This window comes from Chiroxiphia lanceolata, chromosome 6, assembly GCF_009829145.1.
Source record: "Chiroxiphia lanceolata isolate bChiLan1 chromosome 6, bChiLan1.pri, whole genome shotgun sequence".
Lineage (NCBI taxonomy): Eukaryota > Metazoa > Chordata > Aves > Passeriformes > Pipridae > Chiroxiphia > Chiroxiphia lanceolata.
Window position 1 is genome coordinate 40370338 of NC_045642.1, and position 26042 is coordinate 40396379.

General features: G+C 38.2%; 1 protein-coding gene across 1 annotated transcript in view; it reads left to right on the top strand.

The window, feature by feature from the left end:
• MIPOL1 (mirror-image polydactyly 1) overlaps positions 1-26042 on the top strand; it is a 185917-nt gene that overhangs the window by 118416 nt on the left and 41459 nt on the right. The window contains 1 exon segment of the mRNA XM_032689903.1: positions 15342-15436. Coding sequence (XP_032545794.1) covers positions 15342-15436 — 95 coding nt within the window.

The window sequence follows — 26042 nt, forward strand, 5'->3', positions numbered from 1 at the left end:
CAAAGGGAAACGCACTGTGCTTTGGCTCCAGTTTATGTATGGTAGGTTTTTGTCAGCCAGGTAGGTACCAAGACATTGGTGTATATTGGATTAAGTTCACTGGAACAGATTTGCTGTTGGTGCAGAGGAGGTTCACAAGGAGCTCAGCAGACAGAATGTGTTTGATTCACTTGTTAATTCAGATCTTCTTAGGTCTGTTTTTCAGCTTGGAGGTGTTACTCCATTTAAGTGGTGAGTCTGTCAGAGCTATGTGTTACCAGTCTGTGACTGTTGCAAGACATGGGACCAAAGTCCAGGTGCTTTCAGCTGCCTGTCAGCATGCCAGTGGCCACGCAGTACACGCCCTCGTGTGCTTTTCTGCTCTTAGAGGCTGGTGGTTAATGCTGCAGAGATACACTTCCAGTTGTGACCAGTTCACAGGCCTGAACTGGCCATGCCAACTGTAGGATTTGGGCAGCAGAGGCTCTTGCTGCATACATGCAGTTTGAAATTTTCCTACGGTATGTCTTGACCAAGGTGAAACAACATTTACCATTGTTTTCTTCTTCAAGACTTCAAGTTCCTGCTTGCTTTGGGATAGTTTCTGCTATGGAAATCCATGCAGAACACCAGCTCTGAAAATTTCCCAATTCCATCCTAGATTTAGTTAGTATCTGTCTACGTTGGATAGAAACCTTTCTTCAGATCTCTCCCTAAGACAGAATAGCCCTGTACTGTCCATTGCTCCTCACTGGCACAGTCTAAATGTTAACTTTGCATTGGTAGGCTAAAGCAGAGTGAGACCAAAACTAAACCACTTTCCCCCTGTCCCCAATCCCCCCCCCACCCCCCCCCCCCCCCCCGCTGACTCATTCATGGATGACAAACAAAAGGCAAAGAGCCAAGTTTTGCCTTCTGGGGATAAACCCACTGTAATGGCCTGAAAGCACTGCAAGGGTAGAGAGAAGCAGCTGGAGAAATAAGGAGAGAATGAAAAGCAAACGAAAAGCCGTTGCTTAAAGCCATTCCTTCTCTTTTCGTTTTCTCATCGTTTCTAGCATTCTTCCAAAAGTAGAAAACTGCAAAGTAGGCTCAAGTACTCTGTTTTTTTCATAGTGTGTAGTGGATTCCTGTTAATAGATAGAATGATGTGTGTACAAGGATCCATGTCAATATTCTTTCTATAATGACATGGTTTTTTTCTTTTGAGTCTAAAGTGGAAACAGAGAAGTACATTGTTTTGCTTTATTTCAAAACAAAAAATAATGCATCCTGCAGTATATCTTTCTTAAAACATAGCTACCATGTATATTTTTACCCAGTCCTGTTATTGAAACTTTTTGGCTAGTTGATTTCTTCACATGTCCCTTAGAATGTTGGTAGCTCCTGTTAATTGCCCCAGTGCCTACTGATGAGCCCAGAACTGATTGTCAAGCTTCCTTACTTAAAGCTCAGAGAACAAGCTGCTTATGATGACCCAACAGAGACATAAGGGAGGTCTATGAAAGGGAAAGTATTCAACCAGCCTTAATCCTTGCTTTCAGTAAGGCAGTGTCTTTAAGTGCAGACTAATTAGTGAATAGACATGATTGTATATTCTTGTAGACATGTCTTTTGTTGGCTTGAGATGAACTGAGCAGCTAATAGAAATGGTTTAAGATCTCTGCTTTGCTTTTTTTTAATGCATTTAGTAGGGTATGGAGACGAGAAAATATAAATCAAAGCACGAGAAAAGTAAGTACAAACTGTCTTACTACCTATGTTGGTATATTCCATTTAGATATTATATCCATTTAGATACTAGGACTTACGCTTGTGAATCCCATGCCTGTGCTTCTTAAAGAACTATTCATTTTATAACCTTTGACGTATATCAATACTAGAAAAGTGTGTGGGTTTTTTTACTGTTACAGTATTATGCAAGCATTACTTTGCATTTAAATAGTATGTTAAAGTCATCAATCATAAAGTGATTGATGAAGATAAACATAGTTCCCCCATTTTAGCAGTAGAGAAACTTAATTCCAAGTAGTAAAGTGAATTTCCTTAAGAATTCATTATGCACCTGAGACTAGAATCTAACTCTCTAGAGGGATGGTCCCCCTCTTTAATAATTTCTTTATTATACATTGTATAATAAAATTTCCCAACAGGTAGGAATAGCCACCTGCACATTCCAAAATATTTATGGTAAAATTGAATACAAGGAGAAGCATATTGAAAACCGAGTGAATGATGAATGACAACTAATCATAGTCACCTGAAAGAGAAAACATTTCTTAAAGATCAGCAAGACATAAAAAATAAAGAGGATTTAAAAAAATTATAAAAGTTGTGGGGTGTTTTTTTCTGGTTGTGTTTCCCCTATTATTTGCATATTGCGTGACCTTGACACAATGCAGATAGGAAGGAGACGTAGCAACTTACTGTTCTACTCATTTTCTAAAATCAACCATAAATTCCAGTGATATTCAATAACAGTACCTTGGTTATTGAAACTCATAACTGCTGCCTTTATCACCTGTATTATCCATAGGAGATAATTACCGCAAAGCAGCTGGCTGTTGATTTTAGAGAGCATCAATTGTTCTCCTGTCCCAGCTGTTGGCTAATAAGGATAGTCAACACATCTGTTTCAGCAGCTGGTAATTAACAAAAGCCTAATTGCTGCAACTCTTTAACAACAAATCTATGAAAGAGTAGGGATGTGGAGGAATATTATTTACTCTGTTCTCTGCACTTTCTGTGACCAGTTTCTTTTTTCTTTTTCTACTTTGAACACCACTGCCTTTGTCTGACACATTGAATGGCAGGACAACACAATATGGTAATCCAGAGCTTAAGTTTTTCAGATCTTTGTTGGTGTTTCTTATTGCAACATTTCTTTGCTAAGTTGCAAGATAAAATGGATCAAAAGCATTTTGTGGAGTTTCATACAACAGCTACAATCCACAGCAGTATGCTTACGCAATAGGGCTGCCAATCCAGCAGCCTTCGAAAGAAAGGGATGGGTTTCCCTGTTTTTGTATGAGTTTAATAGCCCTGCACCCCTTCCCCAAAAAAGTGTCATTATTCTAAAACTGGTGGTTATTTGAAGAATTGTCTTAATATTCTTCAGATGATTTGCAAAATTTTTTGCGCAGACATTTTTTTTTCCTTCCCTCCGATGAAACCCCCATATGTTGGTCAGTTTAAAAGTAAATGCCCTGCACAAATATCTCACCATTTTATCATTACAGAATTGGAGAGGATTCTGCACAATGCTTGTCTAAATATCTACATTTATAGTATCAGTCAACAAACACAAATTCAAAGACGTTTCTCTTAGACTTATCCTTGGGTATAGCACACATATAATTGGAATACTCGTCACTAAATAGAGGGAATGCATGTATACAAATACAGGGAAATGTTAATCCCATTGAAGTCAACAGTGAACTTCTGTTGGCTTCAATGGACCAGGATTTTCCCTGCAATACCAAATTTTCTTAAAAGCTGGAGACAAATTTGGCATTCATTGTGTTACCCATGAAAAGAAAGTATTCAAGCATTAATGGAACTATTGGCTGAAGTATTGTGCAAGTCAGGCATGTATTACAGACTGTGTGAATGAATGAGTCAATAAAAATTTCCAAGAAATAGCATTTAAAGTGGTATTTTGAAGTGATAAACTGATGATGAAAATTGTGATTCTTTGCTAAAAGTTGGTCAAGATCACTTAATTGAACTTGTCTTACTAACATTTCAGTTGGCAAATATTTCTGTACACTGAGTTCTTAAATTATCTACTGGGTATGTTGAAAAGTGTAAGAAATTCCGTCCAAGTGTTTGCCATTGACAGAATACAGATTGCATAATTAAAATATCCTGACAAGTTTAGTTCAACAGGTGTTCAAATGGAGAAATGTGTAATAGGTGCAGTGAAAAAAGTAGAAGATATGCTTTGAACAAATAATAACAAAAGCATTGGCTAAAATTCTAACTGTAAGATAGGGACATAGAGAAGTGTTTGCTGTCTGGGTTTATCAGGAAGATTTTTCGTACACAACAATCTTTGTTGATCAAGATGATTTATTTTGTCTTGCACAGGTAAGAAGAAAGAAATACACCTTTTGTGTTAGATTACACTGTGGAAAATTGCTGGAGCATTTGATAGTTGACAAAAATGTTTATCTTTTCGTTGGATTATGTTATTTCATTTCACTAGTTATGATTTTTAAGAAAAGGACCATGGGTAACATATCACTGTTCTCATTCACTTCCCCTCCTCTTGAGACTACAAGAATTATCAGATATGAAGGAATTAGCTTTTTTTCCCAGTTGAAATGGAGTTGAGTCTGAGTGAGTTGCAACAGAAATTTAGGCAAATAAGCACCAAAACACAGGTAGGAAATGGAAAGAATGCTTTTGCCCAGTGCAAGGTTCTAATAGAATCAAATTGAACAATATGTGCAGCAGAGGGTAATATGATTACCTCATAAAAAAATTTAGTAAATAGATTTTTAGCAGAAAGGACCAGAAACTTCAGTATCAGAACATATCTTTGACTTCTGAGTGAAGGCAACTCACCTATATCAACAGATCTCATCCAACAGTATAGCATCGATAATAATCCATGGATGCATCCATCCCCTACTGTTTGATAGAAAGGTACCTTCTATCAAACACATGGTTCCTATAAAGACTTAAATGTATGTTCTCATGAAGATCTGTATTTGCTTTTCTTACTTTAATTTTAAATCCTTACTCTGAGTTCTACTTGGGTGGAAAACATTGCAGTAAGATTGTGGAGAAAGAAGATACAGGGAGTTGTTCTGTTCAAATTCAGCTATTCAAACTCACTATGAATGAGCCATTTTACACATCTAGCATTGCAAAATTGAGATTAAAACTGTTTTAAACTATCTGCTCAGGATCCTCGCATCACAGGAGACATGATGGTGGGTTGTTCACAGTGTCTCAGAAATTCACAGTCACTCCAGTTGCACAAGTGGCTCAAGGTCATGAAACCTGCAGCCAGCCTCAGGAGCAGGCATGCAGCTCCATCTTTTTCCCAAAAGTGCTAGGTACAACATTAATCCAGGTGGACAAAGAACCCAAATTGTCTTGCTACGTTGTCTGATGAGAATTTCATATATCAAATGCGAAGTACTAACAGGCTTGCCAGATTCAAAGTTGGTGAATGTCTTGGTAGTTAGGGCCTGGACATGTCACGGTGGGGCATATAATCATGGATTCTTTCTTATTCCTAATTTTCCTGATAACATACATTTATTCAGTAGTTGTTTTTTCTTTTCTTAAATGTACCAATCGCTTTTGAACTCGGCACTTTGGTTCTGTGTTTCTTTGTGTACAAAAATATCTCATATGTACGTATATCTGCTAGTAATCTATCTTCCATAAAGTGAAGACCAGAAGGTGAAGTAATAAATAGTACCTCTCAATCTCTTCCCTGCCTTTCCTTCCAAATCCTGGAAAAGTAATGATCTGAAGCAGTCCCACTGAAATAATTGGGCCAGTTAATTTTTATAATCTTCTACAGACTCATGGCTTTTATGAAAGATTTTTAGTTTAATTCTGACATTAGGATTAGACACTGCTGCCTTCTGCAGTAGTACTGTCTGTCAAGAGGTAGCAGTCATTCTGTCTCTTTTTGTGAAAGGTTATAATTTGGAGAGTATTATCGCTTAGCATCTGTTTTAAGCCTTGAAGCGTGAATTGTTAAATCCTTTTTTCCTCAAGTTACTGTCTTGAATACTTTTTTTTACCCCTTTTATGAAGCACGAATGAATTCAATGTCCATATTTTCTAATGGAAAGAGCCTTTGAAATATTGCAGAGTGTCTCAATTGGACTGTTTCAGTTGGACTGGTGTCATGCTGAAATCAGGGGTGACAAGGGCAACCAAGTCCAAACAGCAATGAAAGGGCATCTTCAATGGCTGGTCAAAGCCAAGCAGTTTACTATAAGGAGGAGTCTGCAGTAGAGGTTGAGTGATGAAGAAAAGTTAGAAAGATTTACCTGAGGAAGAATTACTGCTGCATCCTTGGAATGGAGCTCTGGATGACACCTGTTGAACAGTTAAGAGTGCCCTGACCAGCCTACTGGGAGTGATAGAAAGTCAGATTTATCAATCTCGATCAAGTTTATTAAGCCTTTACTAGTTGACAAGACCAGTTACCTGTACCTACACTAATAAGTAAAATAGGTTCAGGGTATAGGTTGCACATCTATGCTTTTTTTTTAGAAAGCTTCCTGGCATGGTTTTAACCCAGTCTCCCAAACAGCGCTTTTGAATGATACTGTGCACTAGGGCCTGTTCCCCTTTGGAATAGGTGCTGGTGTTAGCAGTCCTTCCTTTTAGGGGTGAATGGAAGAGAACTTTTGACTTTTCTTTGACACAAGGCAGATGATACCAGTAGATCTCAAAGTCAGAGCATGGTTTCTGGTCAGTTCGTTTTAGCAATAGAGAGGTGGGTGCTGTGGTCAGTTTGGGATCTGTTAGTGGACCCTCAAAATTGTGCCAAACAGAGAGCCCTGAGAGCACACACGTTTTATCTGGCACAGATAAAACATGTCTGGCTGTAACACGAACTTTCTTCTGTTCTTCTGCCAGTTCAGTTCCGGCCCGAACTGGATAGGACACTTTTGGGACTAAGGGGAAGGTTGTTTTTATTGAATAGGGTCTTTGTTACCACAGAGCTTCTGAGACAACATTACAACACTACCTTTTGGATCCTGTGCTGATGATTTGCTGTTTGTGACAGATACTGACTTGAAATCATAAGTGGCCAAAGTAATTTTTGTGGACAATGGGTGCTGACATTTGAAGCTTTCCCGGAGTAACCTGCTAGTAGGACTCAGATACCACCTGGAAGCTTCTTCAGCTCACTCAAGCCTACACAGTCGTTTCCTTCTCGATTTCCCTTAAGAAGATTGCCAGTAAATTTTCTTGTATAGTGCAATCATTTTCATGGTGTGAAGCAAGTCAGGTCACTCAGAGTTGAGGGAAACATACCTGTTATTAAAGTAAATCAGAGACTTTTTTTATCATTTGTTTTAAGCTTATATTTGATAACCTGATACGCCTTAGAAGGGCTATATCTGTTTTCTAGTCCAGTTACCTATGCAGCTATGAAGGGGGTCATGGTTACACTATGCCCAAAACAATGTGCTTTATTTTCCGTTCAAATAAGATAAGTTTCTCTGTACTGCTGATGTTTTTCCATTATTTATTTGAAATTGCATTTTATCAACTGATTTTTAGATCAGAAAAAAAGTGTCACCAAGGCCAAACCTGAATTACAGAAAATGAAAAAATTTTCCTTTCCCATAAGTCCACAGCTGTAAACAGTCTTTAATCTGAGAAGTAAAGAAATGAACTTACGTGTGTTATTTTCATATAGATTGTAAAGGCATGGCTACTATGCAAAAATAACTGTTGTGAATGGCTTTTTGTTTCTCTGTTAAAACAATGTCTTCTTGATTGTTTTCTTTTGATTTTCTTTTCATAGAATGTATCATGGTTTAGTAGTAAGACAAGTATACAGATATACCTATTTGTATATGGAAACCTAACTACTTGCTCTTTTAAAGTACCCCTGGCTTGTGTTCTTAATAGAATCCCTTGTACTAAAAGGTCAGCATCTCTGCACATGGCATTATTTATGTGCAAAGCCCAATCCAGCTATGAGTGTGTATTTTGGAGCTGTCATCCTTGAAAGTTTTCAGGGGTCTTTTGTTGTCACTAAGGTTATACCTTACCTGAAATAAGATTTGCAGTATCATTAAGTAGTTATCCATATGCACATATGTATGATGGCATCCATATGCCATGTATGATGGCATCTCTGGGGTTTTTAAGCTATGTATGCAAACAAATGGAAACCATAAATGGAATCTTGACCCTGGGAAGTCAATTACAGTTTTGCATCAACAGGGGCAGAATTCCAAGTTAATTATCCTTACTCTCTAAACCATTCTATACAATAAAATGGTTCCATGTATGAATCTCACACTCTCATCACATGCCTTGGATTGTTCTTTGAATAGCTAATCTTTCCTGCAATTTCAGTATACCGTATACTGCTTGGAAGTATAGGATATTACAGAATAATACTGCAGATGATGAAGAAACTTGGTCTCAACATCATATCTAAGATTAGATGAGCAGATTCTTAATTCTCACTTTAAAGTATCATGAGCATTTCATACAGACACTTTCTTGCATAATGTGAGAATGGAATGAATCATAGGTTGGAAGGGACTTCAAAGGTCATCGAGTTCCAACCCCCCTGCCACTAGACCAGGTTGCTCAGAGCTTCATCCAGCCTGACCTTGAACACCTCCAGGGATGGGGCATCCACAACTTCTCTGCGCTAATCTGCCTGTAATATGTGTTCATTTGGGCACATCATTAGATGTGCCCAAAAAAGAGTGAACTGCTTGTTAAATACAGGTGGTACAGTGAGCTTCCCAGTATGATGTGACCATGTACTACAAGAATGAGGTATTCACATATCAGGCATAATGGTTCAATTATTAATTGTTATTGTTTGCTCTTATAGTAATAAAATTAACCAGGTATGTACCTAGTCTGGGCAAAAATGCTATTGTATCCTTTCATTTTCTTTGTCAGAGCATCAAAAAGCTCTTTGGTGATTTTTTTTTTTTTCTGATTGCACAATCTGTGTAATATTTGTTGTGGCCTGTTACTGTCATGTCAGTCACACCAGGACGTATTAGAAATGAACAACCATGCAAGCAGTGTTCATATAGTATGATAATGTATTCTCACTGGGGAGTTTGTTGTGATGAAGATAAGGGACTGGATTTCAGATCGTGGTATCTTTTACAAGTCTTCTGAAAAACTCCTTAATATATGAAATTGGGGATAGCATAAAAGCTGGGTTGGGGAAGGTGACATTAGGTAGACATGAAGCACAACACTTCATGAAAATGACAATTCCATTTTGGGATGAAAGGAAGATTGCAGGGTTACAATTTTTAGTACAGTAAGAGAAAACATTAAGACATTCTTTGTAAAGTAATTGAAGATTATGCACCTATACAGGTTTAAATGCCAGTGTTGATGCACTCGCATCATTTACATGAAACCCCAATTTCAGCTCCCTGATCCAAGTTTGGCGCCCTCAAACATTTTGATGACTGAACTGCAGTTAGTCTCCTGTCCCATGATCCATCTTATATCTGGATCTGCTTTTCACATACTTAGCAATTTAATTAAAAAAAATATTTTTGCCAGTTGTGAAGAGAGAACACAGACAATGGAAGTCACCAGAAACAAGGTAGTTCATATGACTTTAGAGCAGGAAAGTATTCTCGCTGGTGGGAGTCCGCCAGATGTCCAGAGTGACTTAATGCAAGAGGCTGGGACTCAACATTAGGTTTCTGCATTCAGAACCTAATCACATGACTTAGGAGGAGTTCTTCTGTCAGAAATCCTGTCTGACATTCCTCAGAAATATTTCCATCTAAACCAGTGTGTCTTCACAATGCCTTATTGTTCCAGTGAAACAATACTTTTTATTAAAAAAAAAAAAAGGTTTCATTAACTGATATTTATTCTGACCAACAATAGTATTAGATTGTAGAGCAAAATCTTATTATGGTTAATTGTTTCATCCTGATGCAAACTCATAAAGGTCATGTTTGCTGTTGAGATCCCTTTCCTTTGTGCCCAGAGGGAATGTCAACCCGGGTGTGGTTGTGGTGGTATGTTGGGGAGGGCCGTAACTTAAAGGCTGTTAGAGTTCCCACCACTGCCACTGTTATCCTGAAATTCACACACACAAACAACTCTCAGCTGATTCTTCAGTGTATTTTTTTCTAGCTGTACTGATCCTCCACAGCAGTGCAGATCCATCAGGGATTAGTAACAGAGTTACTTGATTTACTCAAAGTTAAGGTAGATTTAGTAAGAACTATTTCTATTAAAAAATTGTGTGTAGAGAAACAACTTTTCATGCATTTCTAGTAATTTCAGTTAGTATTCCAAACTTTTCCAACTCCAAGTTTATGTCCCAGAAGTTTTACTTGGCGAACACTGAAACCTACATTTCAAACTTCAAAAATTCAACATTTAATTTTTACATTTTAAGTTTGGACTTATTATTCTTAATTATGTATTTCATGATGTGTCAATATTTTTATAACATCTATTATAGTAAGTTCTAATTTTAACTTTTCATTTTTAAAATCGTCAAAGGACAGCTGATACTTAAATGTAAGCTGAAACATTTTGTCTTATTTTCTAGGTCAGTGTGTCCCCTGTTTGTATTGTAATGAAATGGTTTGACACGTTAGCACTGTGATTTTTTTTTTTAAAAAGGAGATCACTTAGTGTGTTATTAGAGTGCTAGGCATTTTCAGTCCCCTTGTGTTAGCTGAAGTCTTTTTCTAGACCCTGAAAAACCTCTGATCCTCTAATTAATGAGACAAGTGCTTATATTCTTTTCTAGATGAAAGTGTCACCTGCTTCTCTTGTTGGTGGAACAGTTTGATATGTTGACACTTTGATACAGAAAATAAGATGAGCTGTTGTAATCTGCGCTAAGTAGCAGCTGCTAATGTAAAAATAACAGAATGTTTAGAAGTTGGATGTCATAACGTGTCACAACATGACCTGCTCTATCATGCAGTATGTATTTCTCTTACTGATGATGTGCAAAATGTAAAAATATTAAAAATAGTGTAGAACAAAAATATTTCTTCAGTTGTTTAAAACATTTTATCCAGATTTGGGTTTTTTTGCTTGTTTGTTCTAATTCAGGATGAAAGAAACCTTTGTTTGCCCTCTGAGTCTCCTGCTGCCCTGAGAAGACACCTGACTTCTTACTGTCCAGCTAGCCTGCTAATATCAGCAGAAACATCCTCCTGCCCCAGGAGAAATGGGGGCAATTCTCAGTTGTCTTTTTGTGGCTGGATTCCATTTCAGACTCCAGATAACATAGGACCAAAAGAGCAGAAAGACATCTTATGGCCATTTTTCCCCATTTCCCATTACAGCTCTACCAAGGGTAAATGTCTGGGTCCATAAATTGTAGAAATGAACTTTGAGACTCCCCAGACTTCTCACCCAACCTTTTTCTAATCCATGGGAATATCCTATATTGGTAGAAAGCAAGATGGTGGTAGCAACTACTATGAGTAAAGGAAAACTTGTGCATTAACAGGTATCTCAGTCAAGCCAGGGGAAAATGTGCTGGGTGGAAAAGGATATCAGTTCTAATTGGGTCTAATCTCCATACAAATAAAATACGAATAAATCATCCACAAGAAGGGTACTTACTAAGAAAGAAAGTTATGTCTTAGAAAACAGGAGATCTAGAGACAAATGAAAATTGCCTGAGGTTAAGCTAAATTTGCCTTTGGGAAGGAAATTAAACAATAGCTTAACGACTGAAATGAGAATGAGGAAAGAGGAAATGTGCCACTGGTCTGAGAATGACATGGAGATCAAGGATAATCCAGATTAGGTCTGAAAGTGTGTGATTTTATTTTTTTTTCTCAGCATTGGGCAATGATGGTGCCAACTATGAGGACAAGGGTTAAGAAAAGTGAATATATGATATGCAAATGGAGTACATTATAGCTGTTCAACAGATTATTGTGCTCAGATTAGGATAAAGAATGGTTTCTATCCCCAGTTCTGAAAGGGCTTGTACCTGAAATTGCAGGAATTATAGTAAAGTTCTTTAACAAATCATATGAGTCTTTGTACAGTGTCATATGACAGGAATTAGCAGAAGCAGCATCTATATTTAGAAGGGAAAAAAATGTAATTTTGACAACTGTAGGCCAATTAGCCTTTATTGCGAGGCCTTAGAGTAAATTTGGAAGGAAAATGTTTTTAAAGCATGGATCCATCAACAGTGGATTGAAGTACAGTTTTCACCCAAGTAAGATCAAGCAAGAATTCTTCTCTGGTATGATAACTGGTTAATTAAACAAGAAAACTTTTTTATATAAGCTGACACATAATCTTAAATGTTTTGCCATATGGAAAATTATTAATTACAGTGGGGAATGTGTATATTGTTATTTTACAAGCAGGCACAAGCTTAATATGGGAAATGCTGCTTGCTGTTAATTGGGTTCACCTAGAGTCTCTTGTTTGGAAGGATGGGCACTTTTAGTTCATGTCTGTCTGCAAAATGTCATGTACCCATGAAGGAGATGAGGGATTAGTCCAAGGCAATAAGGAACTAGTTACAGGAAGGCAACAGCAAACAGCTTTGAAAGAAGAAGCGTTAAGGTCCAAGGATTTCACTAGTGAAATTTCTCTTTGATTTCTTACCAACTGGTGCTGAACCAGTTTTATTTAATGTTGTCATTGAGAATCTTTGGTGGGAAGAGCAGCTGCGTATCAGCAAAATTGCTTGATGATGCAGAGCTGGGAGATGTTACTAATAAAATGTGGATATATTATTAATACAAAGTAAGTTCAAATTGTCTTTGAAGAAGATTGGATTGGCCTCAAGTACTGGGCCAAAATGTCTGTTTTTCTTCCCTTCGGTTTCTGTAGCTCTTGTGGGTTTTTGTAATCCAAATCACCTGATTCTGCTGTTATTTTTACTGATGCAAACCCAGTCAAATCAGTGCAGTTTTCTCTGCTGAAAAACTGACATAAATAAGAGTCTTCAGACTCTAATGCTACTGACTTTTGTCCTGAAAGGCAAGTGGAACATTGGTGTATTTTTTATGATAGTTCTCCAAAGAGACTAGCCGTTAATCTCTCCTTGAGTAGGTGTGTCAGCTGCAAACATTTCCTTCCAGTCTACCATTTCAATCACACTTCACAGTACAGTGAAAATTGGCAAGGATGTTAATTATTGGCCTCTAGAACAAACCACCTACTTTGATTCAAGCGTGTTTTCCAATTTTTAAGAATGTTGTTTCACCTACAGAACAGTATAATTACAGAAAATAGCTTGGTTTGGCTAACATCTTGTGTTCTGTGAGTTCTGCTTGCAAGGCAGCAAGCAGCACCAGGCAAGAGGCTCACCTGCAGAGGATTTTAACCTCTTGCTGACAGGAGTTAGGGCTTGCCAGTATCCAGTACATTGTTCTTAGTATCAGAAGCTCAAAACCAGTGTCAGTCAGAGGTTAAACATTAACGCTTTCTGCCTTTAAGGCTGAAAGAACCCCCCCATATAGTAAGAAAGTTTGTTTTTATTCTCTGTGGAACTTCCTGTTAAAATTTTATGAATGTCTGTTACAGGAGCAATTACAGCAGTGGGTCCTGTACCCGGGCAGTGCAAAACCCTGGCTGCAATATGACCCACAGAGCAGCATGGTTCATGGTTCAGAGACTGCTTGTGTAGCTGCATTTGTGCAATGCAGTGTTCAATAAAATTTGCCAGGAATCAGCCATGTGTCCAGGACATAATTAATCGACCAGCAGAATAAATTGCCCATAGATGACTGGGAGTTGACAGTAAACAATAAAACACCTGCCTTGAAGACTTACAGTCTGAGACAAACAGGAAACAGAAGCAAGTGGGAGCCCTGTTTTAGGAGAGAGATTTTGAGGCACTGACAGAGTCGTTCATGGTTACACAGAGAGTTTGGCAGAGTTAGAGGCTGAATTATGTGCATTTCCCTTCATGGATTTGTAGCTCATGTAACAGGTCTTTAATTTACCAAGAAACTTTTCCACAACACTGTCCTGAAGAGTTGGCAGAATCCACAGTCGGCATTTCTCACACATATGGCTCTTGGTTAAGAGCTTTACAATCTGTACAATTAATAACTTACACCACACATTAAAAACATTGAAAACCAGCCCAATGGTCAGTCTCATGTATCAAGAAATTGCTGTGCAAGCCCAATCTTATTTGTTGCTACAACAATAAATCATCCACTGGTTTAAAGATAATTTATATGGTACCTGGGCCCTCAAGGAAGTCCTGCAGTGCTATTGAAACTGAACATTTTAAAATTAATGGTGATTAAGCTATAGACCCATATTAAATATGCTTGAGTACGTGTTTCTCCTACCTCCTCTTTAACTGTAAGGCCTGTCAGGGCTGGCTACCTTCCTGGCTTAGAAGCCACATGCTGCAATTTCCATAATGGTCATGAGTCACACGCCCTTCGCAGTTCAGTGTGAATCAACAATGGGAGGGGGAACATCCGGTAGGGTTCACAGATGGGAGATGACAAAAATTGCTCAGGGATTCCCTCACTCCACTATAAACCAGATCCTGGATGAGAATACACCCAGATCCCAGCGTGTGCTGTTGGTGCTGGTGTCTGCAGTCCTTGTTGGCCCATCGCCTGCCACTGCTCAGGGTTCTGGATATCCAGCAGCTCTTCTGCTGCTAACATCAGCCAGGGCCTCCCACTATAGGAACTGCACTTAACAGCCAGGGAGCCATGTGCAGACCAAGAGTCGTGCATCAGTAGTTCATAGCCAAGTGCCTTGCTTCACTCTCTATATGTTGGTTAACATTTTTGCACTATAGGAACACATATATATCAATATGAAATATGTTTGCTGATAACCACTTGGCTGAGCTGAAGAGATCTAACCTTAGCCATTTAAAAATTAACTATATACATGAGGGAAGCCATTCAAAACATGGAAAAAAAACTAGAATGAATTCCAATGCTAGAAGACAAAAGAATTTTTTATAAGAATTAAATAGGCAGTGTGTCCTGTTTAGATCTGGGATAGTGCTCATTTCTTCCTGGTAGCTGGTACAGTGCTCTGTTTTGGATTCAGTATGAGAATAATGTTGATAACACATTGATGTTTTAGATGTTCCTAATGGTGTTTACCCCATCAAGGACTTTTCAGTGTCTCATGCTCTGCCAATGAGGAGGTACACAAAAAGCTGAGAGGGAGCATGGTCAGGACAACTGACTGAACTGGCCAAAGGGACATTCTGTACTGTAGAACATCATGCCAATATATAAAATGGGGGAATTACCAGGAAAGGGAGAAGGAACTGGTATGACAGTGGTTAGCAGGTGTTGAGCAGTTTGTGTTGTGCATCACTTGTCTTGGGATTTCTCTCCCTCTGTCCTTCTTTCTATTACAATTATTAGTATTAGTATCATTATTAGTATTATCTTTTACTTTGTTTCAACAAGTTTGATTTTCTTTCCTGATTCTCCTCACCATGCCACAGCAGGGGGAAGGGAAAGTGAGCAAGCAGCTAAGTGGTACTTGGTTGCTGGCTGGGGTTAAACCACGACACAGTGTCACATAACAATATAACTCTTTATGTGTTATTATAATAAAGCATGGCTGAAATGAATGCACAGATTGTTATGTTTTGAAAGCAATATGGGTATTCTGAATAAATTGTTTATCAGTTGTTTATTGTTTCACAGGCAGAATTGATAACCTTGCAACTAGAAAAAGAAGCTGCTCTTCAACAGTGCAAAAAACTAGAAGAAGAAATCCAGACATTGCGTGTTTATTACAGGTAAAATGATTGATTCTAATATGAATGAGTGACTCATAGGGGAAATTTTCTGTACTGTGTCTGACTGAGTGAGGAAATGGCCTTATCAAATAGGTATTTGTTCAAAAAATGTGAATACATCAATGAATCAAAGCCTGCATTTCTGCTTTACTGCTCACCAACCATCTCTTTGAAGTCCCTTTCTTATAGCCTGAATTTTATATTAGTTTCTTCTAAGGGAAGGGAAAAGTTTCTGATAGTTGATTCTCACACAAAAATCTCTATAAAAGCTGTGCTATAGCAATGGGATCACTTAAAACACATGGACGAAAGAACCAGTTTACATAAATGCTTGTTTCTTCCCTCTCTGCACATACCTAACTTAATCAACATAGATTTTGAAATAATAAAATCTGTAATTCTAAAAGACTTTTTTCTTCTTCAACCCCAATATATGTATGTTTTAATTCCTTATGGTCTGTAGTAGTATGTAGAATGAGAGAAATACCCATTCTCATTAATTTAGTTGGGCTGCACTGAACATTTGCATGGATCAGTGGGTTTTAGTCCCTGAGGAAAAGCTCTGTGTGGTCCAGTGAAGGAGTTAGGTTGTTTTATGGAGTGATGTTGGGTTACAGCTCTCATTTCATCCTGACCTCCTCTGTGAGAGGGGATACAGAGCTGCCAGCAGGTTAAAGGCAGGAGAATTGGCATCAACACAGCAGAAAATTGTGAATCTGAAGGCTGAATGTCTGTGATGAGGGATGTGGGCTGCAGAGGTAAATAATAAATGTAGTGTGAATACTATGTTCATTGGAAATAAAGAGGACTAGTTAGTTATGACTAAACAGCATTTGCAGTAGCAGAACTGTGTATGTTTTCAGTGTTTCAGCATTCACAAGTGAAAAATACTCAGGTTTCTAGAGGTTTTTCAAGTTTCCCCTTCTCATTAAGTTTATTAAAACCTTGGAGGGAAGTTTCAAAAACAACTTTTGTTCCTAAATCTCATAGGCATTTATTTAAAGCCTGTTAATAGTGAATAGAAACCCCAAGCAATTTGTGATTATTGCTTTTAATGAATTTGGTCAGCATTTAGTGTGTGCACAAATTATGGTATGATTTACCAAGCTAGAAAGAATTTATTATAGTGCCCTTATTCCTCACTTAAATGGATTTTGTAGAATAGTTTAAAAACCTAAATGCAATTTTTGTACTGATATTTCAGAAAAAAAGAATGTGCTTGTGTTTTTCTCTGCACATTGTAGGAGATTTTTCATTGATTTTTGAGCTATACTTTTGGCATGGCCTGTCAAGTTTGCATGAACATATAATCTTTAACAAGTATAGTAAGCAGCAACTCAGTTTACTCATGTAAACGCTTTAAATCTCAAATAATGACTTACAGGAATCAGCATTAGAGTGTACCATGTTACTAACTTATAGCTCTTTGAAGAGTTGAAATTTCACTGTAGGTTGGATGATGACATTTGCAAAATCTAGCCATTAGGTGTGGAAATGCTCACCTAATTATCCCCTGGGGCAAGAACTATTGTATTGCTGCTAAGTTATACAAGTTATAACATCTAAACGGGAAGATTTTATCTCCTTCCTTGCTGTTCTAGAGGCTAATTCATTCTGAAGTGGAACCACAGAGTGACTAATTGAGGTTGGCAGGGACCTCTAGAGGTCATCTTCTCCAATCCCTGCTCAAGCAGGGCCAACCAGACCTGATTGCCCAGGATCACGTCCAGACGGGTTTTAAGTATCTTCAAGGATGGAGACTCCACAACCTCTCTGTGTGGAGACACTGTCTGTCATACAGAGGCATGACTTGAAAAGCCAAAGACCACCCAGGGTTGAACTTGGTGAGGGAGGTAAAAGGCAACAGGAAGGACTCCTGTAAATGCATAAGCAGCAACATTTGATGTCTCATGCCTATCTTTTGCCTTGATTAAAAATTAATTGCATCATTTTGAAGATTCTTATGAACTTCTTAACATTTTGGTTACAGTTTGCCCTACGTTCCATGAACATCTGCAGCCTCTGTCATGCAACAGGGTGACAGTACTTTGAACACATGCTAAATGAGACAGAAAAGAATATATGTCACATGTGCGAGTTTGGACCACCAGTATGATCAGGAGGCCGTAGCATTTGCACTGTAAAGAGAGACTGAGGGTACTGCTCTTGTACAGCCTGGGAAAGAAAAAAATATTTCTTTCTCTGGTGGCTCCAGGGAGACCTAACAACAGCCTTACAGAGTCTATGTGGAGGTTGTCAAGAAGGACAGGCTCTTGACAGTGCTCCATCACAACAGTGAGAGAAAACAGACTTGAATTGAAGCAAGATTGTTTCAGTCAGGTTATAAGGGAAAGCTTTTTTGCCATGAGGGCCATCCATCACTGGAACAGATTGCCAGAGAGGTTTTGCAATCTCTATTCTTGGAGATTTCCAATACCTGACATGATAAAATCATGAGTAGCGTGGTCTGATCTCATTGTTGATATCACTTTGAGAGCAAGGTTGATTGGCCTAGAGACTGCCAGTGGTCACTTCCAACTTGATTATTCTACAATTCTGTGATCTGATAGCTGCTGCTGTTTGAAAACATTCATTTTTTTTGTCCAACTTTGAAAGAATTCTATGTTGTAAACCGTACTGCTTTTCAGATGAAGTGAAAAGTGAATCCTAACTGAAACTGGAATTCCATGGAAAACCTGAATGACCCAAACCAAAATTAAAATGAGTTTTTGTGGAATTAATGATGAAACATTGATTTCCTTATGAGTTTTGACTTTCTGAAAGAAAGCACATCCCAGAACAATTCCAGTCTTCTTTAAAAAGGAAAGAGAAGTTAAAAGGAAGAAAGAGAAAAGGAGGAAGAATCTAGTTCAGATACAGAAAGGAGAAGTTGACTCTGAATAAAGTTTGGCAGGTTTTCTGCTTCTGTTTGTTCTTATTGTATTGCTTCTGTGTCAAGTTTCAAAAGGAAAATTGTGCTTTCTGGATACTAACTCAAAAATGCATATCAGAAATAAAAATTTGCATAATAGGAACAGTGTAGAGTTTCTAGCTTACTAATTATTTCAACACACTACTCTTTACGTTAGGGATTAATGCAAATCATAGATCTTCAGTGACCAAAGAAGGTTATATCCAAATAATCAGTTTTGAAGTATGTGGGATTGTTAATCCCACTACCTCTTTCTCATATAGCTCCGTTGTTTGAACATCATCACAAGATTTTATTTGCATATTTTTCAGTTATGTGATCTGTCCATTTTTATAATCAGGTTCCTTCTTCCCCTAGATTTCTATGCTGAGCATCACACCATATGGTATGGCATATCCCTTTGGTCAGTTAGGGTCAGCTGTCCCGGCTGTGTCCCTTCCCAACTTCCTGCGTAATTCCAGCCTGGTGGAGTGGTGTGAGAAGCAGAAAAGGCCTTGACTCTGTGTGAACACTGCTCAGGAATAACTAAAACATACATGTTTTATCAACACTTTTTCCAAAATGTAGTCCCATACCAGCTACTATGAAGAAAATTAACTGTATCAAAGCCAAAATGAGTGCAATGTTGCAGAGTAATTGGAAGTTATGGCCAGCATGGGAGAAAAAGATGGCTTAATTTACAGTGATGTGATGTTTTTCAATAAAGAAATAGAAGAATAACTTCAATTAGTACAATGACCTGAAATAAATATTTTTAGATTCAAACTTTCAGTCAATATGGGTAGCTTCTCTGTCAGCAATGCAAGCAGTTTTCTTGCTCCCTAACCAGTTGTATCACTTTTATAAGTTATAAAGTGTTAAAGAGATTTATCAGAATTCAAATCTACAAGTTTCAGTGTTTCCAATACTTCAGTTAAATTGGAATTCATGTATAAGTGACACAAGCAAATGGTCTAAATAACAATGATTTTTATTGAGGTCCATGTATTTTTCCCACAAAGTCTCTTGTAAAATAACAAGGAGGTTCATCTTTTTAAAGATTGAAATCAATAGCTGTGAAAGTAGAAAATCAAGAAGTATTTTTGTCATTTCCTCAAATGAAAGACTTACAGGTACAGGGACAAACTCAATTTTAATTTTAATTACAGAACTGAATCATCCTATAACAGGAGAATTAGATGAGGCATTATTTGCAGTCCCAGACAAAAAGGCTGTTTTCTATTCAAGCTTTGAATACAGTTGTGTGGTTTTGGTTAAATTCCATTCTATAGTTTCATGACTGATGTTATGGAATATAATACTCAGATGGTACCGTTTCAACCATGCTCCATGGATGCTGTGTGTGGATATAGAACGGTTCCATAGAACAGTTCTTGCTGTTAGACTGTTTCTCTCATTCTGGTTTTAAGGACTTTTAAAAACTATAAATTATTTCTATCTAACAGGTCAATATTCATCTTCACAGCCACTGCAGTAGCAAGTCAGAATATAATTGCTTAAGAATTCTGACTCCTGTACTCTGACTGACCACTGCTCAAGCATTTCAGCCTGTTTGTTCTGCCATCTCTCAGTCTTTTTCAGAGTTCTCTCAATCCAGATTTCTCTCAGAGGAGAATGATATGTAGCAGAAGACTGGACTACTCTAACATCCAGTTTCCCAGACCGAATGATCTGGAACCCATTTACAGTGGGATTAGTGAAGCTGCAACCACTTATGCAGAGTAGTGATCTCAGTCCTTCCTCCAAAGGAGGAACTGTCCTCCTTTGAGCACCTGTCCCTGCAATTTACCTCAGAGAACTGATCTTTTCATACCTCAGAGAACTGATCTTTTCATGCCTGTTTTTTTATCTCACTTTTTCAGTTATGGCCGTTGACTCATTTTCCTGCTCTTTTCATCCTGTCTGCTTGCTGCTGTTCTGGCAGTTGCTGTCGTTGTTTCAGTACTGGTTGCTTTAGACACAACATTTTGTATAATTGCAGTCAGTAAGAAGAATGACCAGATAATGGTATCACTGTAAACCCTACTGTTGTTTTAGAACTATTTTGGGGAGATCATGGAGAAGACAGCAGTTGTGTTTTAAGGATTCTCTGTCCTTGCAGCAGTGACTTCTGTTTTGTCCAAGAGTTTCAGACACCTAACATTAAACATGAATCTTGAGCTAATTAAATTTACCACTTCCAAGCACAGAACAGTTTCTCTTTTATACTGAAGAGATAAGATACTTGACTCTATTATGCACTGGGAGACAGTGTGATATGTCTTCTTTTGAATAACCTGTTCCAGTTTGGTACTGCCAAACATGTGGAAAACAGTGGCTCCTTAAGGGAACACTAAGGTTTTTGTTTGTATTTCATTATTATAAATAAGGTCAGGTACCATCCAAACTATATCTCGTAATTTGTTCTCTACATATAAAGTCCAGTTGATTTCTGTGGGAGATTTGGATTTGGAAGGGATGAAGACTTAGCCCTTGTTTGTGGGGTTTTTTTAATGTATATGTGCTTTCTTTCTGTTTGCTTATTGAACTGAGTACTGAAATTAGTACAAAATCTGTGAGGTGGGACAGTGCTGTCTTTTAAATCAGACTGGTTAAAACTACACCTTCTCTCAGGAACCCATGGAAGTTTCAGTGAATTATTACTTGATTTTTGGGGGTGAGGGGAGCCAACACCCTGGTAATTTGGAACCAGGAATTAGAATTTGTGTTTTCAATCTACTCCTCTGTTCTCATGCCACTTTCTAGTGGGGTGCTGCAACCCTACAAGAATTGGGATTTTAAGTTCATGGGTCTTTCTCATTTTGTAATCTCATGGGCATTTTCCCACTAATAAGCCCCTATTGACCTCTTTCCCTTTGTCACTTTATTGCTTGTGCAATCACAGCTCTTGTTAGTGTTACAGGAGATAAAGTCCAAGGTTTGGGGGCTGTTTCACGAACTGGATCAGACAGCTAAAGAGGGGAAGACAGATCAATAAGCTGCTCTGCATTGGCAAAGGAGCTTCATGAAATTTTACTGGCACTACTGAGATCGCTGTACTTCTGAGTGTCCTGGTGCAAGTGAGCAGTGAGGCAGAGCCTTCCCTTGTTGTAGGTGTTATCCTTGTATATTTCACATTTTATTGGATTTATTGTCCTCTTCCCCCTGCCTCATTCCCAGACTTCTTGTTCTCAAGCCTCTCATTGATTGTTGTCTCAGTTTCTACATTTGTTCATCTTTCTAACAATAATAGAGTTGGAGAGACTGACTTTATAAATAATTCAGTGGATAGAAAAATTTCTTGGGAGTGTGGCAGACCAGACTCACATCTGTACTCCAATTAATATTTGACCGTTTGCACAGAAGAGGGATGGTAGAGAAAAGCTCCAGTATATACCATAGGCTTGGTGTTTACAGTGCCTGTTTGGCAGGCAATGAAAAGACAAAGCCTTATCTGAACCTACTAGGGGCTAGGGGTGTCCTTTTTTTGCCTCTCAATGAAAAATTTTAGCCATCCGAGTGCTCTCCAATCTTTCTCTGTCTCTCATTCATTTAGAAACACACTCAAAAAAATACTTTTGAATGTTTCTTTTTTTTTGCCCTGACATGATTTTGAAAGTTTCCCCATCTCACTGGAGAAAAAAACTATAGTATGGAAAAACAATTTCCAACTCAGCTTTAGTGATTTATGAAGACTTTGAGAGAGAGGAAGCACTAAACTGTCAGAGATCCCAGGCACCTGATGGAATAACAAGCCACTATCCCTGCAATCAGTACAGCGGTGAATGTAGTACACTCAAATTGCCTTGTGCTGCTGTTGACTCAGATGTGGATTGATCTGACCTACACTTTATGAAATCTTTGTGCCTAATGTTTCCAGGGGCTGGCTCTTGGCCTTCAGAGGTGCCTTGCCAATACAAAAGACTAAGCAGCAGGTCTGAGGAGAAACATGGGTAGCATGAATATGGACTGAAGCGCCTAACACACTCTGAGATGCAGTTTTAATTGGTACCATGTACTGTGCTAATTTTCCTACTGCTTCTGTTATTGGCTGTGTTATAGTGGCAAAGTTTCTTAAGTTTTGAAGATTACATTAAAGCTAAAAGCACTGGGCAGGTCCTTACACTGTATTTCATCAGACTTGAGCAGACTTCTTCCCTACATATTTGCTGTTGTGGGGTAACGAGAATTAAAACGGTGTTTACTTTGTCTTTTTAGCTGTGATGGACCTTTTCAAATGGGTTTCTGTTCTTCTCTAAGAGTAACGATTCACTTGACAGAAAGGAATTCCTTGCCATTGGATGCTGATATGATCTCATGATTGTATACATGGCCCTAGTAGCTTTCCATTCACAGCTCTCCTTTGCCTGGCTGGTTCCTTCACGCTTTTTACCTCTGCTCTCTGTAATTTTCTGTTAGGACTTCCTTGGTTTCTCAGTGAGCTGAAAAGTCTAAGAAGGGTAATTTTGTGCTGTGCTTTTTGGAATAAGCACATAGTTAGAGGTGTATAGGAACTGGTTTTGAAATTTTTTAAAGCCTGATAAAAGGGAAGAACTACCTACAATCAACCCACTGACTGCTACAGGTAGTTTGGAGTAGATTAGCAATACAATACTCCTATAGAAATACCTGTAAAAATTAGGACATTGAGATCACTAGAGTTAATATGTATTCTATATAATGTAAGAATACTCAAAAGAAAAATTGGAGAATCTATATTTTCATAATCCTGCATATGCAGGATTATGAAATCTGCTGTCTGATAGAAAGGGTATGCGGCCAGAGGCTACGAAATCTGATTCTACCACTGAAGTGCTGGATGAATATAGACAAATCACATCACTAAACTCTGCTTCAGCTGCTTTGTTTGTATAAACTGAATAAGAAGTTTTAGTCTCTTTAGAGACTATGAAAATGCAGGTACTCCTGCTTTAAAATGAGGGAAGGAAAACGGATACAAGATAAGAAACAGACCTCTCTAGAGCAAGTTAAGAAACACAGGAAAACTGTGTGTGTAATAAGAGCTATTTGGAAGACTGTTTTCCCCTGAGAAGTTAGAAAGAAAATCTAGAAGTGTAAAAAAAAAATTCAGCTTGCCCTGTAAATATTGTATGAATGGGAATTCTTTTGTTATTAATACGATATCTAGAAATAAGGTAATAATACTGTCAGGAGGACTTTAAATGCCATTTCATTTTTTGTTGGTTTTTCACAGGACATGTTTTTATGTTAAAATGTCAGTTCAATAATTTTGAAAAATCATCACTTTGATGTGTTTCAGTTTAGTTCTCTTCAGCTGAAGAACTGAAACAAAATGGCACTTCAAGTTGAAATATTAAGGTGAAAGAAAAATTTTCACTTACAAATTTGCCACAGGAAGGCAACATATATTTTAGTGTTGGAATTTGCATCTCCCAATAAAAAACAAACTCTTTGATGAGAAGACTTCCCACATGAGCAATTTTCAGCCAGTGCTAGACATAACATTGCTTTTCTTACTTTGCGCTTAACACTGCTCGCCATAGCAAACTGCTAGGTAGCATCTAGGAATGCAGGTAGCAGGAAGAGTCCTCTGCCTGTTACATAACACAAGCCAGAAGACTGCCCATCTGTTGTGTTTGCAAACAAAGTCAAAAGTAATGTACTTTCTTTGTTCAGTTCCTGTCTATAAACTTAGAGCTTTTATTAAATTGATACATGCATGTCATGCATTTCCAACTAATGTGATAGAGGTCTTGTGTTTTGGAAGCTGAAGGTTTTTAACCTTGTGGTCAGCATTCCATAGTGATGTGTTACTCATCTGGTGTGGGTAATTCTTCCGGCATAGGTGTGAAGGCTCTCATTTGAGGAGAGTAAATGCCACGGTCCGCGTGGTAAGGGGGATGGGACCAGGCACTGCAAAAAGGGTTCTTGGCACAGTTGAAGGGTGTGCAGCAATACCTGTTTATTCAGGGGGTACAAGGGTTTAAATAAACGAGGTTTGAGGGCGGATTCCAAACCGGGGAGGCGCAAGAGATTGACAGCTCAGGGAGAAATGTGATAGGGGGACAGGGGAAAGATGGGTGGAAATCCCGGGTCTCTGAGGGAGCTGGCCAATGGTAGCTCTCTTGACACTGTGGTAACTACAGCCAATCAGTGGCAGAAGAGCAGGAAAACAGGGGAGAACAAAGAGACAAACAACTTTCGAAGGGAAAGTCTGAGGGAGAAATGGGGACAATATGGAGGTATAACAGAATTCATAAAGTTTAACAATAAACTGGGGTGCGTAAGAATTCATAAGTACACAACGATATACTGGGGAAAAACTGTCGGTCTGCTGGGTGAATTGTCCAGTGAGTAAAAAGTCCATTTAGATTCCATTAATGCTTCTCCAGGCAACATATCTCTCCCATTCTGTCTTTTCATCCATCACAAGTAAAGACCAACTTGGAAGCTCCAACCGTAGTTTTCCAGCGAGTAAGTGGGCCTGCTGGGATTTGCACAATTCTGAATCTTTCAAATATTTGAGTAAAGTGTAACATACTAGTAATAGTTTGCTTTTACAAGCTGCAGTTCATATAGTCATGGTAGGAAGGAGAACTAGCACAGAGCCACTTGTTTTTTTCCTGACACTACTGAGAAGGCACATGAGCAGTGGTACAGAGCTGCTGTCTCGCTAGCAGAGGAGCTTTTCTCGCTCTGAGTTTGGAAGGAAAACCTACAGGAGGAGAGGGAGGGAGTTATGCTGAGTGAATCATCAGTGGTATATTTTCATTGTCAGCAAAGAGAGTTTAGAGAAGCTCTTCCCTGATCTGAGCCACTTCATGTTATGGTTTTGTCTTCTTTTCTCTTAATCTGTGCTGTATCAGTGATGCACATTAGAGCATAGCCAGCCACAAATGTTTCCATGATTGACAAATGCTGTGTTTATTTATTTATTTGTTTGTTTGTTTATTTGTTTTACACTGCTAGCTACCCACATTTAGTATGTCAGTTGTGAATTGAAAAATACAATATTGCACCATGAAATAGTAAAAGTTTCTCCTGGCAACTGGTAGCTAATGTCCTGAGTAAGTAAGAGAGCCAAGAATGAGATCTCAGAGAGAAAAGAAACCTGATAGTATTGTAATCTCAGAGTTGACATTTGGAGCAAGTAAAGTCATGGTCTGCCATACAGGATCCACCGCAGTGTCTCTCCCATCATGAAGAGAGCCATTTTTTTGCAGTTTTTACCAGTGTCTTAGGGCTGCTGCTTTGATTTTTAAGAGCAATTTCTTGACTCTAGTAATTTAAATAGTTTTTCTTCACACTTGATGCTGTCATTGTTTCCAAGCTTTCGGGGTTAATAATATGTCTGTACTGTTCAGTAGACACCACGACAAAAACACTGATCACCACAAAATAAGCTTTGAGATGGCCAAATTGTTTCAAGAGTAGGAAATAATAATGGGAATTGTGTAAAATTTGTTATAAATGTTCTAATGTTAAGAGCTGTAACAGTAAAGGATCTCTTCTCAATGTAAGTTTGTATTCAGTGCTGGTCAAAGTAAATTTGTATGTACAAACAATATCTGCCCAACAGTCAGTAGCCTAAATTGTAAATACAGTAGATTATTTGGGGTTTCTTGTCTTCTATATCACTGTTTTTAAAAACTAAGTAGGAAACTATTAAGAAAAAAAAGAGTCTTCCTTTGTCTTTTGTATTATTTTTTGCCA